General features: G+C 35.8%; 1 protein-coding gene across 7 annotated transcripts in view; it reads right to left on the bottom strand.

Annotated features, from left to right (window-relative positions):
* The window catches only part of CPEB3 (cytoplasmic polyadenylation element binding protein 3), an 84,855-nt gene that overhangs the window by 44,152 nt on the left and 19,182 nt on the right, over nucleotides 1-21,521 (bottom strand). For 6 of the 7 annotated variants that reach the window (XM_042863030.1, XM_042863033.1, XM_042863029.1 and 3 more), the window contains one exon: nucleotides 11,679-11,838. In XM_042863030.1, the coding sequence (XP_042718964.1) occupies nucleotides 11,679-11,838 (160 nt within the window). The remainder of the gene's footprint in view (nucleotides 1-11,678; nucleotides 11,839-21,521) is intronic. The other variant, XM_042863034.1, reaches the window with a different exon arrangement.

Genomic DNA, 21,521 nt, shown 5'->3' with positions numbered 1-21,521 from the left:
CAGTTTATTATAGGCTTCAAATGAAAATAGCATTACATAAACACTCCTTACTGAGTAAAAATAAGTCACAATTCTCCATACTACCTGTGACACTAGGAACAGATCACTGGTGGCTAGAATGCTTATGCTTCAACCTGCTATTACTCACTGTTTGAGATAAGATACTGTGTTGGACAAAGCTTTGTTCTAGCGGAGTACAGAAACTCATCTGCACTTTGAAAAGCATTTTTGACCCATAACATGGAGCCATGACATACAGCAGGCTCATTAAGAAAGTCAAATGTACTCTGCTGGTGGCAAGAGTCCCAGAAGAGAGGCAAAATAGTACTAACAGTTTAAAGATTGGCTTAAGAAGATTTTCACTGACTATACGAACTGGGGATGGGAAACAATTCCGATATTTATCTTGTTTTAGAGGAGAATTAGATCACAAAATCCTATTTTTACTGTCAAAAAAATAAATGAGCTAACTTGATAAATATTAAGTAGTATTAGAAACTAAGACCAGTCTTAAGTGACTTAAAGCATTAAACACATTCTCTGAAGAAACTTTGTAACATTAGTTACTACAGTAACCACCCACTACCACCACTGCAATTAGAAAAATATAATTGATTCAGCCATTGGTTGGAAAAGGATTTAAAAGGTTATTACAGCCCTGTAGAAAAATATTTCCATTACAAACATCAGTTACCTACAAGCATTGTAATCGTTTTTATGTGCTCTGTGTATCTTTAGATTTGTGGGTAAGTTTAGGAGGCAAAGAAGTAGAAGGCTTGCATTTATTCACTAAGTTGGTACTCCAATATAACAACACAAACCAGGAAGTTCCTCTGGTGCAAACTCTTTTCTCTACTACTACAAAACCAAGTTCTAACAAAACGCTATGACAAAACAGAGCCAAAGTAGATCTTCTACAACGTTTTTAGCTCCTATCAGTATGTTAAAGCTTTCTATTTCAGGTCACAGAGACTGCTGTATTGTAATTAATACTCTTTCCGAACAGATGTAACACAAAGTTTCAGTTCAATTCTGAAACTAGAGTCACAAGCAGTTTAAGAAAAGCAAATAAATCTTCACATTATCATTTTCTCATTCTTTTACAAAGAAGTCCTCCACAATAAGAGTATAGTGAAGGAAATGGCGCCTGCAGAAAGGAGTGGGAGAAAAAGGAGGCAAATAAAATTTCCATTTTATTTTCTAGCTCCTTGAGCAAGGCTTCTTAAAGAGATCTTCATTAACTACTTCAGATTTTCTCATTACAGACCTAATCTTTTATAGTTCACAATATATATTCACATTAATCTGGCACTGCAGAAACATTAGAGCTGCTATTAGTTCAGTTAGTATAAGCCTGTGCTAAAATATTTCAGAAATCTTGCCAGAGTAATTCCTTTTGCTTAGCAGCATACTGAATAAGCATGAGGTAGCAAGTATATCTTTATTATTATTATTATTATTATGAGAAAAGGCATATATAATAACCTACACTTTTAAATTAAGTCTTGTAGTAAAGGAATAAAGATGACTGCTACGAAGAAAAAAAGAGTAGAAATCAAATGCATAATGCTTGGAAGAGTTCTCAATCCTCCCTTGCTCAAGCTGAAATTCTGCTGTTTTCCCAGCTTCAGAAATAGGATCGTATCTGTGACATCTGGGTTTGGTTTTTTCTTCCCTCCAGGCAGTCACTGGACCAGGTGCTGCTTGCATGACATTTTGTCACCTGCCCTTGGCCTGCTATTTTTAAACTGTTCTTGTCAGCTATCTTTTGAGAGGAGCAGAAAATACAGAGCAGCTCAAGCAGAAGGGCATGTTCACATACTGAGCTAAGCAGTAGTAGGGATAATTCTATGCATCTTCAAAGGACCCCTACAGCAAATCTACAGGGATGTATTAATGGAACACTGTCCAAACTCACTTGTATTAAAACCATTCAAAATGGACTGATTGTACACCAATCATAAGACAAAACTGTAACTGATAGATGGCCTTCCATATATTAATGGTATATTCCTAGATCAATGATATACTTTTAACATTTTTACTCTGAAGCAAAGATCACAAAACTGTATAATTATCCAAAGAATGAGAAGAGAGCACAAAAGTTGCAAAAGAATTGAAATACAATTAGAAACCTATGCTCTCAAAGAAATATTTGGGTTAAACATAGAAATTACTATCAGGAAACTACTTTAGGAAAGCACATGTATGCTATCTAGACTTTTACTGAGTCTATATAAGCAAGTATTTACGATTTTACTTTTCGTATTGAGCACTTTGATAAAGTTTCTACTTTTCAAGAACCTGAAGGAAAAGAAGCAGAAATGCAGAGAAGACAGAGCACAGAAGTTAGGTACTCCAGCAGTTCAGTCATAAATAAGAGCCCTTTCCATAACAACTACCCTACTACTTGTACTCAGTGTGCACCCGCCATTTTCAATTTACTTGTCTTGGTTTCATAGCTACCTGCTTAATATATATCCAATTATACACTTTTATAACTGTACTTTCTATCACTGCAGTTAGATGTCAGTAACAATCACTCTTACATATAAGTCCTTCCAATTTTAAAATACTTATTTTTTAAAAATATATTAATAATAATTGAATCCAGTTGCAGTAGTAGTAAAGCAGTTCTTCTTGCTCTTTTAACATTTTAGAGCATAATGGTTTTAACCATTCTTATATCACAGACTAGTATTTTTTGCAAGTCTTCTTAAGTCAATAAATGCCTTAAATTCTTGTTTCTAGCAGCAGTTGGAGAGATTTTTCTGGCTGCACTTCTTTAGTTCTCTGCTGCATGCCCAATATGCTTATTATGGCAGAGAGCCCAATTCCTTTCTCAGAGCACATCTCAACAATATGCACTGTCTTTTCTGTATTGTGCAGGAAATAAGAAGGTGCTGTCTCTGACAGACAAAATTACTTTACATTAAACATTTAAATCCAATATCTTGTTATTTTAATGCATTAATTTTTGAAGGCATTTCAGAACTCTGTCTATACTTTGTCACTTACAATGATCACTTTAAACTGGTGGAAATGTTTTCATTGAAGCTAAATTTAATTCTAAGCAAGGAAATATGCTTAAGTTCATGAGACCAACTGTTGCCTCCCAATTTATACAAATAATTTCTTTTTACGTGCTCCAAATTAATTTCATTGCAAAAGTACCAAATACGTGTTTTATTTGCCTTCATCTACCCAGACTTACTTACCTGAGCTAGTAGTTTCAGATTCCTTAGTTAACTTGTTCTTCCACTACCCTTCTATATGCAATATCTGGATAATTGCTTGCATAGGTCTTGAAATAATGCCGTGTCACCAAAATAATTTAGATCTAACTTATTAAATCCAGAAATACTTCTGATATGCAAGCTCTTTGTTCTTTCTTGGAAAGCATTGTTAGCAATTACAAATAGAAGAGACTGTCTCTATCTCTACTCACAACTTCAATATTTGTATTTTTTTGTATGTTTTTGCATATAATGTCATCCCTGCTGTTTAACTTCATCCCATTCTCTACATAAAAGCATAATGATTTTGAAACAGTTCCAAAATCTTTCCAGTAATTTAAAGAAGTATAACTTTCACAAACATGTCATCCTTTTTTTTATTATTATTACCTAAATAGGTCTGAATTACATTAACAATTTTGAGAAAAAACATTGCTCCAGAAGTAATAAAAGTAATAAATATGTATACAAGGCATGGTTTTTACCACTATTACCTCTTTTTTTTTTTTTTTCAGTGTCCAGAGCCTATAGAGGTTTCCTCATTCTCAACTCTAAAATTCGTTACTCTTAGAAGACAGCCAAGCTCATGAGCATGATCTTTACAACTGTGTAAATCTGATCTTTCATTATTACATTATTTTCCTGTGTCTGAAAGAAACACCAGTGATTAAGTTCCAGAACTGTAAGTATTTCACTTCTTGAATTGCATTCATTTTCTCTTCCTAAATGTTTTTTTGAATTTTGAAATCCTAATCGACTCCTAGATTGCACATTCACTTGATGAAGTTAGTTATACATTGAGTAAGACTTTTTGCACTGTTGTACCTTATGGGTTTTGCCAAGATCAGCCACTTACACTAAATTCAGCAGTTGGTATTTGGCACGACATTTGTTACCAAATAACAAAGGCAGCCTGCTTTTAACTGGTCCTGAACTCACTGAGATCAAGAACTTCTCCTCAGTTCTTAAGATCATTGTTGATATCAGTCACAAGTTTTCACTACAAACTCCAGCGGCAATGTCAAAAGAAATTGTCAACAGGACAAGGTCAACTATACTTCCTTAATAATAATACCTCTTTTATTGTTCTTCTCTCTTCTATCATATGACTTCGAAGTTGGTGCCAAGATAAGGCATTACAAAACTGCAATAGTTATTTGGAAAGACAGATAGCAAGTAGGGTAGAGCAAAGTTTAGACGTAGAGGTTCAAAAGTCAAAGCAAGATCAATATACCTCCTCAGACTCCTGAAACAAGGTTAGACCACTGAATGCATGAGAGTCAAAATATTCTGCAGCCTACACAAGCACAACTTGCTTAACCATGAATCACAAGAGGTCAAGGAGTGTGAAATGTGTGTGTGTGTATGTAAGAGTGTAAATCTGGCTAGACTTCAGACTATTCTCTCCCCTTCTCCAGCTCAAACTATAGACATCTGGCAACAATGCTGCATTAACTCAAATAAAGGCAACCAGAACAATTTTAAAAGCATTAATTATGTAAGCAAGGGTGCGTATAGAGAATTATAAAGGGTAACTCCATGAAGAAGTTTCAGTTGGTAATTTGGTTGTTGGTTTTGTCTTTGCTTTTTAAAGTCTATTTACAATTTGTTCACATCTATAATTTAAACACCTACTTGAGAATCAGGTACTCTTCAAACATTAACATACGCAGAAGAACAAGAATACTACTGTATGCCAGAACAAAAAAATTGAGATTACTGTGTTCACACACCATATAATTTTCCTGTACAGATACATAGTGTAGCAAAGCGAACAGAAGTGTCTAATTAACAGCTGTGAATCAGAAACAAAGCTTGCTATACTGCTATCAGTAGTAAAACTTGCTGATACTAGCTTCTTACCACTGACTAAGCAAGCCTATGCCATCAGAAGAGAAAGATATCTATAAAATAAAACAGAATATACATGACAACGAAATGCATTCTTTCTAAATGAAATGTATTGCTCCAATAAAAACACCAAGGTCAGTAGTACAAACATTTTTAGCTTCAAAAAACAGCTATTGAACAGAAAAAGAAACCTGACTTTACCTATGAGGCACAGACAAGGACATACACATATATACACCTATTCTACCTATAGCTCTAGAAATACACTCAAGAATTGGTATTCTTATTGGGCAGCCTTGCAGGAATAAAAATCGATCGCTATGAAAGCAGACCTCTTATAAGCACTCCATATTAAAACACACAAAATACTCAAAGAAGTAGAGAAGTGAAGAAAAAAAAAAAAAGGAGGAAAAAAGTTTTATGGGGCCAATTCTCAACAGTACAATATAAAGATGGAATTAAAAAGAAGGGAAAAAAAATATGTATATCTATATCATCAGTTCTATTAACAAACTAAAGGGAACAACATCCTCAGTCCTGCTCAAAACAAATTCAGCAAGTCAATGACAAGGACATGCTGGATTGCAACAGCAAATAAAGATGCATGGTTAGATTATAGAATCATTGAAGCAAGCAGTAAGAAATATGTAGCCTTTAATAGTCATATTCTGTCCTGAAACAAAGATTAAAGAGGATTTTCTTGAATAAGCAGTGATTAAAAGCCAAAGGAAACACAGTATGTTTCCTTTAAAAGGATTAGCTTGGGTGGCCTCATTTTACACATAAATAGATGTGCCAACACATCTGTCTGCTCACTCTGGTTTTCATGTGCATTGACAGAAAGGTGCTCAGTGAGCATTGAGAATTTGAGAAAGGCTGTTACTGTGCACTTTTTCTATATAAAAGTGTTGCAAAAAGCTCTGAGTGGCACCATTTCTTGAACTGGGATGACAACATCTGTTCTATTTGCACGACCTTTGTGTTCAGCTGCTGACTGCAAACACAAATACGATCGTTCACCTTCACTTTTCTCAGGTCATGTGGCAAACTTACTGCTTTGCTTACAAAAAGCTTATAAACAATTAGAGCAGAACAAAATCCGTTGGCATGCACTCAAGCTAACTGAAGATCGAGATGGAAAAGTAAATGCCCATTCTGTATGTATTACAAAACTCACACATACTCTTCAAATACTATTGTCAAATTCATTAGCAATAATATCACTAAGTTAAACGTAAGCAGAAATCTCAAATTTTACTTTGTTTTCATGTGATCTGGTGTGCTTTTTAGAATGATAAACAGGTAGCAACTTCAGTTTTCTGTTGTGCAAATATACGGGTAGCATTAAATGCTGGCAAGCAAGATGAAGTACTCCAACATAGATGCTACCTGTACCTCTGAACTACTATACATTTCCATATACAACATCAAACAATCTCAGAAGAACAAATGCTACAACAGCCAGGAAGCTGCTCATTCTATTGAAAGAGTATCACATAACTGGCACATATTTTGTTATGCATCCTTCTGCAGCTTGATATCCAGTAAATACATACAGCCTGCTCTGGAAATTCTGCTTGTACATGTGTTGTCTCCAAATACTCATACTTGGAGATACATCAACCATTACTGGATAAAGCCTCCAAATTTTTGCTTACTTGGAGATTTGCATATTGCAAAATGTCTTACTAAGAAAAAAGACAGATATTACAGTTATTCCACCATAAAAGTAAATATTAAAAACAAATGTTTAACAAGGCTATGATGTCCCCCCTCAATTTCATATTTTGATTCAGTTTCGTGATCTGTGGGAGCACATGTGCATAACATATGAACAGATGAAATATTTTAATTATTTAAAAATAGAACAAAGGCAGCTGCTAGTCACTACTGATCAAAATATATCTAATAGATTAGAATGTCTCTGTGTTGCAATGTAATATTTTGACACAGATAAACATATTGCAACAGTGACACATTACACCATAGGAGAGACTCTGACTGAAGAAAGAACTTTTTGAAGAAAGAAACATTTTAGCCACTAATAAGTAGCAACTACTCACATTCTGATAACACTGTAAGGCAAAAGTGAATTAGGTAGAAGCAGGACATGTATACCAACAGGTTATGGACTATTGCAAATATGTTTTTCCTCTGTAAAAAATAAAGATTGTGTTTTGGTATTGTATATTTTATTGGTAGCTCAGAAAAATAAGACAAGCAACTCAGAAAAAGCCTTCTCAAAATACTGCTTCTGCCACATAGGCTGGGTCATGACTGACACAAAGCCGGATGTCCTTGGTCATATGCAGTAATTTATCTTTAACCAGAGGAACCTCATCAGTCCTCTTGCTCTACCTTTTGCCTAATTTTTCCCTCATTTTTACAAAAAGAGAAAAATCTTTTGAATATAGATGGAAAGAGGAAAAAAATATTGAAAAAAAATTTGACAGCAGAGAAAGCAGGTAAGGTAGCCCACCTGAGTGTCTTGGATGAGGAAGAAAATGAAACTTCTTTATAGAGAGTTTACAGCCTTTACACAGCTCCCAGACTGAGGAAGAACCCTACAAGCAAGGTATTCCTATCTGGCGGGAAAAGCTGGGGGTGAGGGGAGAGGAATTGGTTTCAGACAGAAAAACAGCAAGAGCTGATGCTGGAAAACTTCCAAGGCTGGGCTCAAGATAAATTGCAACATAGAAGGATAAGCTGTTAATTCACCTAAGTCCAGGAACCTCTGAGTTAGATATCAAATCTCTCTTACAGCATGAAACACCCGAAGAGAACTAAGTGACCCTAGCTGGAGAGGACCAAGCAAGCCTGCCAATCAGATTGAATTTGTACTCTGTCAAGTAATTGAATATTGTGAGACCAAGGATCACTTCATTTCTGTTGCACTAAAATTCTCCAGCATTTCTCTTATTCCATAGTTGCACCAACACTAAAAAAAGCCACCAAATCACATGCTATCTCAAAGCCAAGCGGATCCTGCTTTGAGAAAAGTGACCTGCTTCAACAACCTTGAAATAAACTGTTGACTTTCATGGCCTGCAGTATAAAATCTGATCATATACACACCTTTAAATCCAATGAAGCTTCCACTACTATAAATAAGAGGACAGACTTCTTTTCACAGCCCTGAACTTCTCCCTCACTGAACAAAGTGGAGCACACAGAACTGACCTACTCAGAAATAACAAGAGACCAGAACCATCTCAGTCTGCTCTTCACGTCAGAATCTTTCCCTGTTAACTTTCCTATCCATATTCTAATTAAGAGCCTTTGTTACATAACAGTTATTTTTTTGGTTCAAGTGTCTGTTAAGATGTTGGGAGAGGAAGGTGGGGGCACACATGCCAAGAGGGGCTATGATCTAAGCAATGTTTCAAACTTCAGATAAATCACTGGCAATATTCCACTAATTAATAAATAGTACACAGAATACTTTTATAAATAGATATTTGTTGACAGCAGCAGGCTGGAATGATCCTGAAATAGCTGCACTGACTTCGTAACTCACATTAAAGGTTCTAAGACTGTACAGCTTTTCTAGAATGAAACCTTCCCATGTTTTCCAAGGCAGAGGCTTTTGCCATTTCTCACCTTATTTCTTCCATTTAAAAACCTTTAAAAGTAAATATTAAAACAACTAATAAGGTCAACTGACTTGTAAGTGCAGATAGCCAAAATTGTTTGAGAAAACAAAGCTCATTTACCAAAAAATGAACACTGTTTGTGGTTCTGCTTTTTGGTGTTTTTATTTTATTTTATTTTATTTATTATTATTTACTTATTTTGTGGTTGTTTTACATTCTACACATGCATGAAAACACTGTGCAAAATCTAAGAAAAGACGGTCACAGATCTTAGAGGAAGGGAAAATTTTAAAACACACAATTCACTATGAAAGACAAAGCAAAGAAGAAGTAGCTCTAAGTGCCGATTACTAAAATTCCAGAAGTAGCAGTTTTAATTTAGCAAAGAAGCATTCACAGAGGAATGCCTATGAGGAACTGAAAATTCAAACTGAAGTACATAAACACAGTATTCAAAAAACTTAAGAGATGAAAATAAATAAAAATGGGGCAGTGGCTGGTGAAACAAGCAAATGCAAGCAAAGTTGATCAGTTATTTTCTCAAACTAAAGTGTGTTGATAGTGTGTGAGAGTAAGAGGAGTGTGGGATAGATAAGAATAAAGCCAAAATGAAGTGAAATCTGAGGGAGGAGCAGAGAAGGACAGTTGAAAACACTGTCTGTGGATGTGGAGAAGGAGAAAGTCGGAGATGCAGGAGAAGAGTCAAGACCAATTTTCACTGAAAAGACCATGACAATGCAATAGCAGAATAATTTTGCAGGTTTATTTGTTATTGCTTTTTGTTTCTAAACAAAAAGGAATCAGTTAAAATAGTACTGCAGAGCTATTTAACACAGGGGAAGAAAGCACTTGTAGGAGGATAAAATGATCATGTCCTGAAACAGCCACTCTTACAAACATTGTCAGTTGCACTGCACAGTGTGAGAACTGGAGCAGAGGGAAGTGCACACAAGGTAAAGCAAAGGCTGGAGGTTAGCAAAGTCATTCCTGCACTTGGAGGGAGGAGAAGATGAAAGCAAGGGTAAGAATTAACTACATCAATGGGAAAACAACAGCTGGGCAGAGATGGAATCAGAGATCTAATAGTAAACAAGAATTCTCCAGAAGTTACTGGCCTGGAAGAGCAGTAAGTAACAAGGCAGGAGGGCTGAAACAGGTGAGCAGCACTCGGAAAATATGTCAAGAAGATCACATTCAGAAAGCGACAGAAACTCTCCTTAGAGTAAAGGTAACAATCCTGTTGGCAAGTGGAACAGATCAACTAAAACTTCACAGTTAATACCCAACTCCTTTGTTTACTGGTTTGAGTACAGGGAAAACTGTTCCTACTGCTTCCAAGTATCTTGTTAAACTGTACAGCCTCCTACACAAGTCAACAACCTCAAAGAGGTGAAAATGATTTATTTACTTACTTTCAAAAAGCTACTTTGATTGAAAAGCAAGAAGATGCTTAATAAAGCCAAGAATCTCATGTTATCTCATGCATTGAGGCAACAACAAAGCACCAACACTAACGGACTCAGCTTTGTGATAGAATGAGTCAACAAGACCAAATACTTAAGTATTTGTACCATTGTTATTTCATTGGCTAATACTCTTATCTAAAACGTTTTTAAAACTGTTGTTAAGGGACAATAATAAAGTAAAGGCCATATTGCTTTCTATGATTTTAAAGTGTTTTTCTAGAGTAACACAATTTCTAATAGTCTTCCTCACTTTTTTCTTTCTCAGGATCATACGAAAATTCAGCCTTTAAAAAAGTCAGCTTCAATTCATATGTTTAAATTTATACTTAAAGTAAAAACACTTGTGTTGAGCTAATCAAATCAATAGAACAATTAAATCTTCTTCATAGTAATTTTGCTGTTGATTATGAATTTACTTCATTTTAAAATGTACATGGAAAATACCAGTCATGGAATGTGTATAAAGCAGAAATCTCTATATATATACATTTTTTTAAAATTAACATTTATGTTGGAGGAATACGATCAGAATAGAGATGTGGATATTTCTTGCCATTTTAGACAGATGAATAATAGTTAAAGGCAGAAGTATGAAGGCTATAGCGCAGAATAATTGAGGAAAGCACAGCTACAGAGTCTCAACTCTTTTAACCTGAGTTTGGAATGTTTGAGGTAATTGTTGCATCAGAAAGGTATGTGTATGCATAGGAAGAATTATACAAAACAATTCCTTCTCTATCAGTTCCAGTATGTTAAAGTTCGGGAATTGTTTCTAGTTCAGTGTCCCCTAGCACACAGCCTACTATCAGCCTCAGTCCTTCAAGGAAAAAAAACTAGCAGTTTGTGAGCAAGAATGTATTCCTGTTTTGAAATGTAACCAATGAAAGATGAAGACAGAACTGTGACAGGCAATTAGGATTCATTAAATGCTTGTGCAACTTTTCACTATTCTGTATCAGCTAAACACTAGAAATAATTTTTATCTCCACTGCTACATCTGGTAGAACAAATACACTTCAGTAGCATAAATAAGCAAACTTTCTTAATGCTGAACAACACCTAATACTTGTTGGTGCCTCCTATCATTCTGAAATCCAAATCAAGATACATTTTTAAAAACCATCCTTAAATAATTATGGAGAGTAAGCTTGACACAGTGACACTTTCAGATCCCCGTATATTAGCTGATGATCTGTAAACAACAGTAACATTAATGCTGTACAAGATTTTTCAATATAATTGGACTCCAGTTGCACACCTCATACTACTCATTTTGTGAACTGAACAGTGCGATTCGGTGATGCACAAAGTTTCAGAAATGACAGTTGTTAGATAATATTATGATTGCGCACTTACACCAAGCGATACACATTTCACCTTATCTTCCTACTATAGAGATGATTATCCTAAGATGGGAAACAGAAGTATTACATAGCTGACAACTCATTCATTAGCAGAAAGTTCATAGCAACACTGAAAAGCTGATTTTTGTTTAAAAACCAAGCAAGCATGGACATATGAATATTCCTAACCTGTAAAATGATTCCTCCACATTATATCAGCGAAACTCATTGGTGGGCCACTGGGAGGGTAGTGTTTACCTTTCAGAGGCTCATGATCAGTCCTTATCATATCCATTAAGGAATTTTCCAAAGAGTGCAAGTTAAAAGTGTCATAGGGCCTATTCCGGTCCTAGAAGGAAATAAAATAAAAAAAAAAAAAGGAAAGAGACTGTTACAGACTAATCATTTGCTAGCACAGGCTCATTTCTCATTTTAGAGAACTCCAAAATGCAGTTCTATTTTTCTTTTTGATACATTCTTTTTATATTACAGAAGAAATTTATAAAGATAAGCCTCCACAGCTGTTAAAATTATACTCTATTTTTAACTACTGCTCTCAACAGCATAGACAGAGAAGTTGTGCAATATTTCTGAAAATACACATATAAAAAATAGTTAATTGCAAATATTAATATTTAAGTAAGTTGGAAATACAGATGTAATAATGTATCTACTGGAGAAGTGGCATTACTTCAGAGTTCAGATATATTTGTTTTTCAGCTTTATCATCTGCTGTCTGTCACAGTGCTTCCATAACACAGAGCAGAAGCAAGCAATGCTCAACAAACCAGCAGGTATATCTGCCCCAGAAAGTACCAACATATTTTTCATACATCTAACACAAATCTCAGTGCTTTAAAAAAAAATACATTAGAAGCAAGTCAAAACAAAATACAAGATAGGAGATGACACGCTTTCAGAATAGGGTACTCAAAAACCTGAGTAAGGGGTTTGTATTGTTTGAATATCTCATTTTTGCTGTTTTGCTGCAGTTCATCTTCTGTTTTCATGTAATTACAAAATAATAAAAATACAATGGGTCTGTAAAAATAACCACTTTCAAAAAGTTTGTGAAAAATTTTACAGAGATTTACTGATGACTGGCTCACTGATATCTACAGTGCTGAATGCAGTGGGACAGCATAACAAAATGGCCCATCTTCCCATTGTAGTCAGACAGTTTTTAGAAAACATTACTTAATTTCATCACTACCGTTAAAAAGGCAAACCAAAAGTATGTAAAAGATCACAGATACTTGACAGGGTTTTTAGTTCAGAATATGATGCTAAAACCTTCAGTATCATGCTTGTGTTCTCAAAATTCCCGGAACAGTTTTCCACATGCTGGTTGAAACAAGATAATACTCTTGCTTGGGGGAATAAAAATTAAAATCTTTATACCAGAAGCAGCAGTACCCAAAGGCCTTTGACTGCTGCTGAGAAAACCAATGTTTGTATGCTGTTTAAAAATGAATTTATTCACCTTCCCAAAAGGATCAATACATGCGTGTCAACACAGCATATGAAAGAAAATTTATGCCCAGGAAGACTAAAAGTCTTGGGGGGTGGGTAAAAAAAATAAAGTGTTATATCAAACATATCTAAAAGTGATATATCTAACAAAATACTTCACTTTGGTATAAGGCAATCCAATATTTTGCAATGTGCGGCAGGTTAGAAGAATTTTATTGTATTTGTAAAATATGAGGCCAGACTGAAAATTGTTCCCGGGATGTTAAAAAGAATAAAACAAAAAACACCCACATTCCTGTGATACATTAAGGAGTGTTAAATAGGGTCTACATTACTCCTCTCAAAGTAAAAATAGTAAGAATTATAGTCACCACAAATTGTTTCTTCTAAGTTTTTAATATTCTGTACTGTGAGGAGCTCCAAAGTTACTTAACCATGGTTTTTTTAGGAAGAGAAAAATACATGAAGTTAACATATAGCTTAAATCTTAAATAAGGTAGAGGAAGTATTTTTCAGTCAGATCAGTCTCCTGATCTGGCTTACTGCACAGAGAGCTTAGCTGGCAAACCCAACAGCGTCAGGAGAGCACAAAGGCAGGACTGATGTTTTTGCCACAGTGATAGTTTATTCCAAATCTAAACATTTCCAAGATTACAGTCTTGGAAGTCAGAAGGAAAGAGTTCAGAAGAGGACCAAGCCTACAAATTGATTTCAACTGTCCTGTACTAACACGAATGTTATATTGTAAGTATGCAGCTGCAAATCTATGGAAGGTCCTGTTGTAAAACTTCCCAGGGAGCTGTGCAAATGGACACACGTGAGAAGGAAGGGGGAAAAAGATCATGGAACAAAAGGCAAGGCTATGATACGGGGCAGATTTGTTAGAATGCAGAACCCTTCTGGCCTTAAAGAGGAGTACAAGCCTGCCACATATTTTCAAGGTGAAATTGCACCTACATTGGACAGAGGAAGATCAGTCAATCAAAACTCTTACACTTCCCACAGTACATCAAACTAAATCAAGTAAAGGGAATTTAGACTTCACTAATTTTTATGAGTATACTTAAGTTATATACTTAATTTGTTATACTTAAGTATAATGCATGCTCACTACAGGTTTTGTATAATGGGTGATAAACAAACCAGAGCTAACATTCCAGCTCCTAAGGGCTGCTAGCTTTTTTCTCAGGAGCTTTAATTCCACTAGACTTGTTACTCAGCACATATTGCTTCATATATTCAGTAATTTCTTCCAAGAAGCCTTGTGTTCCTGCACACACAGAAAGGGTGATGTTTCCTTATTTCTTAGCAGGAACAGTTTCTCTTGGTTTTGTGAATTGATACAGTTCTGTCTCCCAGCTTTGCCTTTTGCATGGTTTCATCAGATTGCCCATGTGGTGCCAAACAATTCCAGCAATGGAAACAATCCATAAAGGCCCTCAGCAGCACATGAAAATGCTGCAAATTGATTTGTAATAGGACCATGATCAGAAATCAAAATATATGCTACAGAATGATAAAGCACACTAAAAAAAATTTGGAAAAGCTGATCGATAATTCTGCAAGTCTGCAAAATCTGCTCAGGCCTAAATGAGACAAAGATCTAAACTAAAGACCTAAATCACAGATTAAAAAAAACCTTCAGCTATAAGGCACTGCATTTAGTGAAAAAGCAATCACCAAAAGCCAGGAGAAAATTAAGTCCACTCTGCCAAAATTGGATTGTACTTTTGCTTTGCACAGACAACAGCTCCTTTCCTGTTAGTTGTACATGGTAGCATATTTCTGTTCTTACAGTGCTCTCATCTTGAAAGAAGAGCAGCTTAACAATAAGAACTGAAGAAAAAATGGGTCCCATAACGTCAGCTCTCAGTTTGTCTGCTACCTTTAAGTTCATCCATTGAATAGGCTTCCTCAAAGTTTCTGTGTTATGCAAAGCAAAAAATTATAAATGCATACGCAGGATCAAATTCTTGAAAGATCACAAAGCAAAACTGGACCTTCAGCTGAAGTTGAGTCTCAGCTTTCTACCTTGAGATATCTTACAATTCGTTGAAAATGTCTCACAATACAACGTCTACAAATTTCCTGTTAATTAATTATAACCACAAACAGTAACTCTGCCAAAAAAATACTTGCAGTGTTACAATGCTAAAATAAAATGAGAAAATGCAATAATTGGCATCTTACACTCTTCTGCATATGTATCACACTCATCTTTAACTACACAACCATTGTAATTTTTCAGAGGTCTCCAGTCACCATCCAGCACACATAAAGAACCTTGTCTAGGAATGAATCAAAACTCTTTGAAGAAGTCTGTTCATCCCTAAGACTGATGCTTCTGTTGCATATTACAGAAGTTAGCTGAGGTACAATATGTTTGTCACCAAGTTCCAGGATGGGAAAACATGTTCTTAAAGGATACTTCAATTATGAAGCAAAGATTACTTAGCAGTACCTGAAGTTCTCTGAAAGATGTAATTGACACGCACATATATCCTATCATTTGAAATCAAAATAAATCTTCCCTTTTGTCATACCCTGTGATATAGCGAGCTGTCTTGTTGCCTTTCAACTTAGAGCAAAAGCATGTAAGGGCAAAACATAGCCAGCACTGCCCCTCAACAGAGCACCTTACTGTTGAAGAGGGAAAGGTTGAGGATGGGGAAAAGAGCACATCAGCACATGGACAGTGAGTACCTGCATGACAGTTCCAAACAATCTTTGGATGACAGACCACATGCATATGCTTTCAAAGAATTTTCCTTGTCCAAATTTATCCAAGACAGACTTGGAATTCTTAATGTAAACAATAATCAACATCATTGTTTTACTAGGCATTTCTCACAGCAGTGCTGCATTTGACTTGCATTGCAACAAGCTGCATTTTGATAACAATGGAAGATTACATCTTACAATTCCCAAAGATAAATCAGTAGTAGATTCAATCTTGGAAGCATGAGCTAATATGGCAAGTTCATCTCTGGATGAAAGTAAAACCAAGACACTTTGAGAAATGTCATGTGGGTTAGAAGATTTTTTTTTTTTTTTAAGGTCACTTTCAGCTAAGGGGAAAGGAGAAAATGGGCTCAAAAAGAAAAATCAATAAGAATTTGCAACCCTACTCTAAAGTCTATTTTGGAGAGCTCAACAAAAATGCATGTTTTAACTAACCCTTTGAAACTCCAACAATTATGGATGACAAAGTCAAGACCAGATCTACAGCTTGTGCCTTAAGTGGTTCTAAATGGACTCTCATACAGCTTGGCTTCCTTTCAACATCGACAGGTAGTTCAAAGTAACCAGAACTAATGAACTAATAAAGGAAATGGCCAATATATCCCACAGGAAAAAAAAAAAAAGAAGAGACACACTTCTGGTCCAAAAGATGAAGTTGCATCTTTCTCTATTGTCTCTGCAGTGGGTTGCAGCAGAGAAGAAACTTGACATTGAACTGATTGAACTACAGTCAGAAAAGAGTAAAGATTTACCCTGAGAAGGCATTTCAGGAATCTGACACGTCTTTCCCAAGTATAGCTACCACACATAGTCAAAATCTTTAACCACTTATTTACGCATGTGTTGAATTCACATCAGCATGGTCATCTGCATTTATAACACAAAATGCACACTGAGCTGTGAGATACAAGCAGAGTAGCTTGCGAGCAGCCTCAGTCACCTATACTCTTCCAGTGACGTTTCCTTGTGTTTATATATTTCAGAAAAATCTACTCACTGACTTCCTGCTATGTTTTCTATATTCTGAACAGTAGCTCAGTTTCAGTAATTCATTTCAGTGCTCTATATATTCCTGCTGCCCTAGATTTAGGCTGCCTGCACCAGCACATGTCATGGCACAGCACAGCATGACTGCCAAGCAGCAAGATGGCCTCCACTCATAGAGCTGTTCACTGTTTCTAAGGGAATACCAAGCAGTGTTTAGGCTCAGGCAGTTTCCTCACAGATTCTAGGACATCACGTGCAGCATGTAGATTAGAAGAAAGAAATGAGATACTGAGGAATGGGTAAAACTCTCACGGTTTAAAACCTTTCATATTAATGCAAACGCCTTCACCATCATCACTGATGCATTTTACCCTTCTGTGCCTGCGCTCAGCCAAGTTTGGATTTGGCTGCATAACGCTGCTAAGCATTGCCAACTAAAGCTGAAGTCAATGGAAGCACAGCTTTGGATAAATACAGTGCAAAATGCCAGCACTGTCTCAAACTGGGCTCACTTACTGTATTCTAGCACCTGCAGGAGAGGTTATTGCTGAGAAAGCAAGGAAAACAAGTTTGTCTCACTCCAGCATCCCAATCCAAAAGAAAAAAAAAAAAAAAGCAAATAAAAGCAAGCACTATGGAAGTTTGGCTTGGGACATGTCAGTCTGCTGTGATAATGCACGTGAACGACTGCAGCTAGCAAGCTCTGAACACTTTGCTGAGCAATCGTGTGCTCCTGGCAGCTTCCTCTGATGCAATCCCACTTGCACCCTCCATAGATACAACATACAGATATAGATACGTTCTTCAACAGAAGTGAAATCTGAGGAATAAGGCCATGTGGCAAAGTAAATTGATCACTTTGTGAAAGAATAAAAAAAACCCTGTAAATAGCAAGTGTTACTTCCTTTGCAGCTTGGCACTGGAATGTTGCCAATAGCAACATGACTGACAACACAGATATGGACAGAACCAGCACAACCAGAAATTTCAGTAATTTTTTTCCTTATACTGAATTTCATAAAAATATTAAGTAAAACCAAACAACTAACGAGGGATACAATGTAGACAGGAGGGGAAAACAGGGTAAATTTGTACACGTGCACGGTAAAGAACACTACAGCAGAGCTAATAGTACTAAGTCTTAATGGAACTTCATTTTAATTCTACTTTCTTTTTTGAACTTTCTTTCTCTGCCCACAGAAGAAACGCATCAACTTCTCGTCTCCTTCTTTCTTCTCATCACCAACTACAGCACAATTTTGATTTCCTACATGTTCAGAAATTCACTGGGCAAAAGGTGAATTTTTTGCCCTTTTTTCCCCTAGCTTATTCAAAAAGACTTTAAGAAAAATGAGGAAGCTTAAAAGAAAACAATATAAAAAATATCTAATCACATACAGATTAGGGAAACATTTTAATACCATTTGAGCAATGACACTTTGGACCTCTAGATAAGAGCATTTAATCATCTTCACTACATAGTTGTACTGTACAACTTTCACAGTTAACATGCAAGAATTCAGATGAAATCCAAAAGCCTTGAGTACTTGACTGACTCCAGCAGCTTTTCAGAAAAAGGTAAATGACATCTACAAAGGTACCCCTCTTATAGACTATGAGCCCTAAAATGTCACAAGGAAACCAAAAACTTTCACTGGAATGTTTGCAATTTGCATTTGCAAAAAGCACAGAAATAGGAAGAGATAGAACAGGCTTTACACTGAATTAGAGAAACTAATCCTAGTCATATTCTTCATTTTAAAACTCATTTTGCATTGCAGTAAAGATGAGATTCTCTTTTTGTATGTACTCAAACTGCATAGAAAAATATTCAGTCTTTACAGCCATAAGGCTTCGCAATGTCAACAAAATATTCTGACAAGCTACTAAATATTGAGTATTTGCTTGCAAACTCTGAGTAAGAAGGTAAAGCAGTTTACCCAATCTTTTCTCAGAGGTGGTGGCTCTAGGGCAGGCTGAGTCTGAGCAATTCATACCTTGGAATTATAGAGAACAGACCAAAATATAGCATTACTGGGTACAAATTAAATATATTTACCTCTTGTTCTATACTGTACTGATCATTTCTTTTAGCTACTCAGCAGAGCCTTATTAAGCAACAACCTACTTACTGCACTGTTTGAATGATCCTTTGCTGCTCTTCCAGCACATACTTTGATGATATGCTCAGCACACATCTTACATCATTACTAATATTACTCCTCTACCTCAAATTCAAAGGCAATAAATCATTCAGTGAAGCACTTAACTGTGTAACGTAGTACTTGAACTAGAAAAGTGTTTATGACCAGCAAATAACAATATAATGCACTTAAAATTTTTCCAAACACATTCCTTTCTCCAATAAATAATGGCAAGTAGACAGTGTGCTACAAAGAAAAAAAGAAAAAAAGAATCCACAAGTCAGCCATTATTCTAATACCTCATTATGCCATTGTAAGGAGTGATCTGTACACAACTGTCTGAGCACTCACAGGCAGCATTCATGTTCAGCCATATTTTGTTCCACGTGATGTTTTAGATAAAAATCTGCTCATCAGTCCAGTTTAGGAATGCATCTCAAAAAGCTGATGTATCCACTTCCTATTATAGTTACAGATTCCAGCAACAAATGGTTGTAACCACTCCAAAGTATAGGATTAAAATAGTTACCCCCAAGACAACCAGCAATTCAGAAAAACAAGCAAATGAAAAAGTAGGAAGTCAGCAGTAGGATTTACCAGGCCATTCATTAAAACCTTAAGTTATCGAAGGGACATCATTTAAGTGGTTCAATGGCATACTGTACAAAACTTCAAAGGTAAGTTATCAGGGTTGGTTTTCTACCATTGTGTTCAGTAGAATTACCCCTGTATTCTACATACACTAAGGAAAGGTAAACTTTGACTTAAGAACTTCCTGTACTCACTAAAAATGAGCACAACTGAAGTGCAAACCTAAAATCACAAAATCAAAGCACTACAGAAATGCAGACTGCAAATGGACAAGGGAGTACTGGGGATGCTACAGCATAAAAGGACCCAAATGACCATATTTCACAGTCTAGGCTGTGCATAATGCAAATGAGAGTAGAGACAAAGTATAAGGAAGCTCTCAAAAATATTTACAAACTGAGAAGTCTATCGCACATTGTCATAGGATAATGAGACAAAACGGGATAGAAAAGCATGCAGGTAGTAACTGTCAGATGGCTGATCACCTTTGCTCAGTAAAGGACTCTCAAAGATTTCTCCAAAACTGAAATAGGTTTTACTTTTCAATAATCACTGACATATATATTGCCAAGATCAAATATATATATATATATTTAAAAAAAAAAAAGAAGCATGTTACTGAAATGTTTACAATGTTTAAGCCTTATGACAAAAAACAAACAAACAAAAAACAACAACAACAAAAAAAAAAACCACCTGAAATACTGTCTTATACCTCACACTCATTGTGCTTTTAAAAAAAACACTGCAATTGAAATAATATTTGTCATATTTCAAGCCAGGCTCCCGTTCCATGTCTGCTATGTTCAGAAGATAGCAGTTCATGAGCAAAACAACTTGTAAGTGCCAGAATTCTGGCTAGATATTTCCACCAAAAAGGAAGGCGATATTTCTTCTGTTCCTACAGGACAGTACTTTCACCTGCAGGTTTGAAGAACTACTCTTAGAGAAAAGAAGGATTTTGCCATTTCAGTCCTTTACTTTAAAAGGAAGAAAAAAATGAAGGGAAAAAAAAAAAAAAAAAAAAAAAAAAAAAGCAAAGTGGGAATACTTGTTCACTAAGAAAAGAAAAGTGAGGTCACTTACTGACAGACCTAAAACAGGACACAAACACTCTCAATGAAAACCAGCACCAAAGAAGACAAGAAGGTGACCTTTTCAGTGTGATGTCACTTTGCATTCAGCAGGACTTAAACAAGACATTTAACCTATTAGCTGCCATTTCACTGAATTTGCTTGTGTAAGTGGCCATATCCTACCATTATGTTATTATAGCACGATTAATATGCATGACAAATTGTGACACAAGAATTAAAAACCTGCTTACGAAGAGGTACACACAAGTCCAGGCAGTCAGGCTCTTCCTAATGGAGACTGAAAATAGTTTAGGCAGCAAATGTTCTCCATCCTGGGCCTTCATCCAGGATATAACCTATTGTAGAAGCCAAAGCTGTCACAGCCATCTTCTCTTAGGGGAAAGAGGACCACAAGCTCTCTCCAGCTGTGCACTTATTTCTAACCATGAGTTGAGGATTCCTTTATAGTCACTGAGAAATGAGGCAATCCTTTTATAACACTGTTATTATGCTATATTAAAAAATATCATTTAAAAGCATTCAGTGTCAACGTTGTAATGAACTTCAAAGTTGTTGAAGGCGGTGTATATGCAACCAAGCAGGTGAGAAATGCATTCAAATAACTGCTAGACATTTGGATTTAATGATTTAAATAATTTAGAACAATTGTGTTAAAATAAACCAATTTACCCAGGGATGGCAAGAGACATGTAATTATTTACTTATTTATTTTTGAGCTGAAACTAATTCAGTACAGGGGAAATTCAGTTAACACTGCTCCGGACAGTGAGAAGATTTTCAGATAAAAGCCATCCAGTTTGCAGCTCTCCTATTTTAATAAGGACTGGCAGGCACATTAGCAGATTCTGTTATAAGGAAGGAACCAGGATATTCAGCCACTTAACCACACTTGGAGAAACTGTAACAAGTTCAGTGTTAATAACTCAAACAACAAATGTTTTGGAATATGGCACACGGACAAAATAATTAAAGAAGTATTATGGGAATGTGACAATGTG

The sequence above is a fragment of the Lagopus leucura genome, unplaced genomic scaffold (genome assembly GCF_019238085.1).
Source record: "Lagopus leucura isolate 7727_CA_CO unplaced genomic scaffold, USGS_WTPT01 Super-Scaffold_739, whole genome shotgun sequence".
Taxonomy (NCBI): domain Eukaryota; kingdom Metazoa; phylum Chordata; class Aves; order Galliformes; family Phasianidae; genus Lagopus; species Lagopus leucura.
This window is presented reverse-complemented; position numbering and strand designations above follow the sequence as displayed.